Source organism: Lactuca sativa, chromosome 8 (assembly GCF_002870075.4).
Source record: "Lactuca sativa cultivar Salinas chromosome 8, Lsat_Salinas_v11, whole genome shotgun sequence".
Classification (NCBI taxonomy): domain Eukaryota; kingdom Viridiplantae; phylum Streptophyta; class Magnoliopsida; order Asterales; family Asteraceae; genus Lactuca; species Lactuca sativa.
Window position 1 is genome coordinate 29,852,688 of NC_056630.2, and position 4,683 is coordinate 29,857,370.

Consider the following 4,683-nt stretch of genomic DNA (forward strand, 5'->3'; position numbering starts at 1 on the left):
TCATACGAGACAAAATAGTATCATATATTCAATCAACTCGGATTTCATTCAAATAGTACGTTTATGGTTTTTTAAATACAAACAATACTACCAAATAATTTTTTAGATTATAAGATATCATATGTTTTATTGAAAATGCTGAGTTTTTTTTCATGAACCTAAGTTTAATATATTTAGATAATGACAAAACTTCAAAAATGGTCCTTGTGGTTTTCGAAAACATCAAGTTTAATCCCTAAGTTCAAAAAACCTCACAGATCGTCCCTGTGGTTTCAAAACTTTTAACATTTGGTCATTCCAGCTAACTCCGTTACCATTTAACCGTTAAGTCAGGGGCATTTTTGTTATTTCACTATACAGGGACCATTTATGAGGTTTTCAATTACTTTTTTTAAATAAATAAATAAATAATATTTAATATGTAATGGGTCCCACCCTCTCTTTTTCTCTCTCTCTCTCTCTCTCTCTCTCTCTCTCTCTCAAGAAATGCAGAACTTCCCCTCAATCCCATGCCCACCACCACCACCGGTTACCTATAATCACCACCAGTTAACGATGACCACCACCAGTCTTCCGGCACCACTACTATCTACCTATTCTGGAACCATCACAACCCACATTATCGATTCAGCAAGTGTTACCCCAAGATCAAATCCTAAAAATCAAACTTGAACCTAGAAATTAAGACCACAACAAGATCAAATCCTGAAATCAAAACCTAACCAAAGTCAAACCCTAAAATCGTGAATCAAAACCTAAGCTGAAATCAAAACCAAATTTGGAAATCAAAACCCAAACCGCAAATGAAAGCAGACATGAACACCATTGTTCCTCTCTTTCTGGACGATGTCGACGAAGCACATCAAAATCCTACCCCAGATCAAGCAACATTGGAGACCCCAAATCAAGTAACATTGAAATCCGACCAACATCTAAGTATCTAGTCTCGTTTTCTTCCGTCTTCAATCTATTTTACTTCCTCTCTTCTCTTGATAGCTCCGATGAAGAACACCAAAATACGCCCCTAAAACTAACATGAATCAAAAATCAGACTTACGATTGCAATCAAAACCAAAATCCGTAATTTCACACATCAATTAATCAAATAAAGTGAATCAGCTGTCAAACCTGAAACTAATACATTTGAGATTGTAATCAAAATCAAACTTCATCCAATTTATGTTTCAACGAGGATTTTAATACCGGTGGTGGTCGGAGATGGAGAGGTGGGGCAATGATGGTTTTGAATAAAGAGAGGAGCTAGTGATGATGGGATTTGTAAGAGAGTGTTGCGAAAGAAGAAGGGTGATGGGAGAGGCGGTGACCGGAGATGGAAAAGTGGTGGCGATGATTCTCTTAGAGAGAGATGGCGCCAAAGTATTATGATGTTAGGTGAGATATGGAGAGGGAAGAAGGGTACTTGAAGCCTGCCGCCTGAGCCCTGAGTGAGAAGTTTAGCGAGAAGGTCACTGGTAGTAAACTTAGGTTGTCGGTGGTGAGTTATTGCACTTTTTATGTGTGGAGAGAGAGAGAGAGAGAGAGAGAGAGAGAGAGAGAGAGACCCATTGCATATTAAATATTATTTATTTATTTATTTATTAAAAAAAAGTAATTGAAAACCTCATAAATGGTTCCTATATAGTGAAATGACAAAAATGTCCCTGGCTTAACGGCTAAATGGTAACGGAGTTAGCTGGAATGACCAAATGTTAAAAGTTTTGAAACCACATGGACGATCTGTGAGGTTTTTTGAACTTAAAGACTAAACTTGATATTTTCGAAAACCATAGGAACCATTTTTGAAGTTTTGTCTTAGATAATTGTATAGTTAAAAAGAAAACAAACATGGAAGAGACACTTCAAACTTCAAGGCGCTCGTCTGCACCATGATGAAAGAACAAGGGTATAAACTGCATAAGACCAAAGAGAAAACCTAATGGCAATTCCGTGATTTTATTAATAAGTACATTATAAATAGAAATGGTCAGTCGAGTTTTCGAAACCCTAGCAATAGCTTGGTGCATACTTTTGTGTGAGCAGCGGCGGCGGAGGACATCGAGAGGAATCGGAGATGGTGAAGTTTTTGAAGCCCAATAAGGCCGTCGTTGTCCTCAATGGACGCTTTGCCGGCAGGAAGGCGGTCATCGTTAGGCAATTTGACGACGGCACTCGTGACCGACCTTACGGCCACTGCCTCGTCGCCGGAATCGCAAAGTACCCAAAGAAGGTGATTCGCAAGGATTCAGCAAAGAAGACAGCGAAGAAGTCTCGTGTGAAGGCATTCATCAAGCTCGTTAACTACAACCACATCATGCCGACGAGGTACACCCTCGACGTAGATCTGAAGGACATTGTAACGGTTGATGCGCTTCAGTCACGTGACAAGAAGGTTACTGCTTGCAAGGAGACCAAAGCACGGCTTGAGGAGCGATTCAAGACTGGAAAAAACCGTTGGTTTTTCTCGAAGCTCCGCTTCTAAGTATAAGATGAGTTGTCTCTGGTTTAAATTTTGTTGTCTTCGTCAATATCATGATAGACTTTGATTACTGGTAGTTCACATTTATTTTTCAAGTGTTTTATTTTGAGTGATATTTCTGTTACATTTGATAGTTACTGAATCTATTAGGTAAACATTTCTTAATCGAGTTTATTGCCCAATGAGTATGGGATTTTAGCATCATTGAGGACGATGATGCCTAATTTGGTTCGAATACATTGGGCAGGAATGTGTCTTGTTATCTATTTCCTCCAATGAACATGAAATGATAACGTATGAAAATAGCAAAATTTTATGGAATTAGATGTGATTTCCTTAATCACTGAATGATTTCAGGCCCTTGTGTATTGAATTCAGTTTCGCCTTGCATCCAAAGAATCTATTAAGATTAGGGATTTGATTTTTGTTTAGGGTTGGCTTAAGAATCAATTTTTCATGGATAGATCTGGTCTTTGTTATCATTCATATCCTGTTTTTGTTTGGAAAAGATTTTGTTCGCATAAGCAAAAGTTATCTCTTTGATCTTTTGGATGTCAACATCATTGGCTATCAATCTGTCAATTTTTTGATACAATGGTGATTACAAGGATCAAATGTTGGCAGTTTCATATATAAACAATTTCAATTATGTGTTTGATAGAGGGATAGCAGGACTGAAGTGATTAATCATAAACAATTTCAATTAAGTGTTTTACCTTAATGCTTTTTGTTGTTCTTTTTGCTGCATTATCTTTGTTTATAAACAATTTTTTTTTTAAGATTTTTGTTGCCTTTTTTGATGAGTATAACACCTTTCATGTTAACAAAAAGCTCATAGATTTCGTGACAAATTTATAAGATTACCTTTAAATTATTACTTATATATTTTTATCTTTCCTAAACATTTTTTCTCTAATTTTATGTATTTTAAAACATTTATATACAAATAGAAGTTATTGCTTCTACTAGCTACAACTTCTTGCACTCATGTAGTTTTGTTGTTTGCGTAAAACAGTGATGATATATACAACTATATATAGTTGTTTTTTATTAACTTAAGGCTGTTTGACAACCTTTTTTCAACTCTGAATATTGAATGATTTGGTTGATTCATGGCTAAATGATTCAGATACTCTTAATGAAATTGCATATGGACGAAAATATATTGTTTGGTTGTGTCTTTGAATGTTTGTGTTGAATGAAAAATGATTTACCCTTCAGGCCTTAACTTTAGAATTGCATGACAAAATCAAATCAAGAACTTGCATTAAACGTGAATTGTCTTAAATAAAAAAGAAAGAAATTTATGAAGAAAAATATCAGTTAACTAGACACTTAACACCAATACAGATAAAAGACGATGAACGACAAAACCAACTATAGCAAAAAAACTTTGTATATTAAAATCAGTTTGAAATAAACAAAACCACAACCTCAATTGAAATTCATGTCAAACAAAATTCCATGATTGATTAGCATATACTTGAAACTTACTGGAGTAACAGCAAACTGAAATGTTATGCTTACACTTAGATGCATCATTTTTCTACTACAACAAGCCAGCTATCATGGGTACAAAGATCCACGTGGTTACTTGATCCACCAGCTTCCCTTCCTGTTTTCCGGTGCAAACATGACATCACCTATCCTCCTTAATTCATACTAAAATGAAAATGCACCTCCAAACATCAAATTTCACTTTTAAATGCACACAAGCATATAAACATGAATATACAAATTGCAAGCCAAAATTATTTCAATTGCTAACGTTACATATGTGATAACGATCATAGGACCCTTAAGTGGGTTAGCCTCCAAGAAGATAGATTAAAGAACACATTTCAGCACGTTTTTTTCCAAATGAAATTACATGACTTAAATAAGAAAATGTTACCTAAACTAAATGCACTTTATTGGAGGACATGGGCAATGGAAAGGAGATCATACATGCTGGGAAAACTATTTCTTCCACTAACTAAATTAACATGTATTAACATGTGTTTAATGTGATTGACTAAATTCTTTTGAACCTTCTGGAGCTTTTATCTCGACAACAACTCCCGGCCCAGTTGTGGTCAATGGATCTTCAACAATGGGCTTGTGGTGTTGAGTTGAGTCTAGGACCGTATCAAGCACTATCATTAAATTGGCAAGCCTCCCACCACTATAACCCCATGTTTAATGTCATGGTTCACAAATGCAAAGGA

At 35.6% G+C, this 4,683-nt stretch overlaps 1 protein-coding gene across 1 annotated transcript; it reads left to right on the forward strand.

Annotated features, from left to right (window-relative positions):
* Positions 1-1,997: 1,997 nt before the first annotated feature.
* LOC111911125 (60S ribosomal protein L27-3) lies at positions 1,998-2,641 on the forward strand. The gene has a single exon (XM_023906908.3). It carries the CDS (start codon positions 2,072-2,074, stop codon positions 2,477-2,479), a length of 408 nt encoding a protein of 135 aa, XP_023762676.1. The 5' UTR covers positions 1,998-2,071; the 3' UTR covers positions 2,480-2,641.
* The last annotated feature ends 2,042 nt before the right edge of the window (positions 2,642-4,683 follow it).

What these genes read in the sequence shown, in the direction of transcription:
- LOC111911125 (XM_023906908.3), top strand. Translation starts at nt 2,072, where the DNA reads ATGGTGAAGTTTTTGAAGCCCAATAAGGCCGTCGTTGTCCTCAATGGA.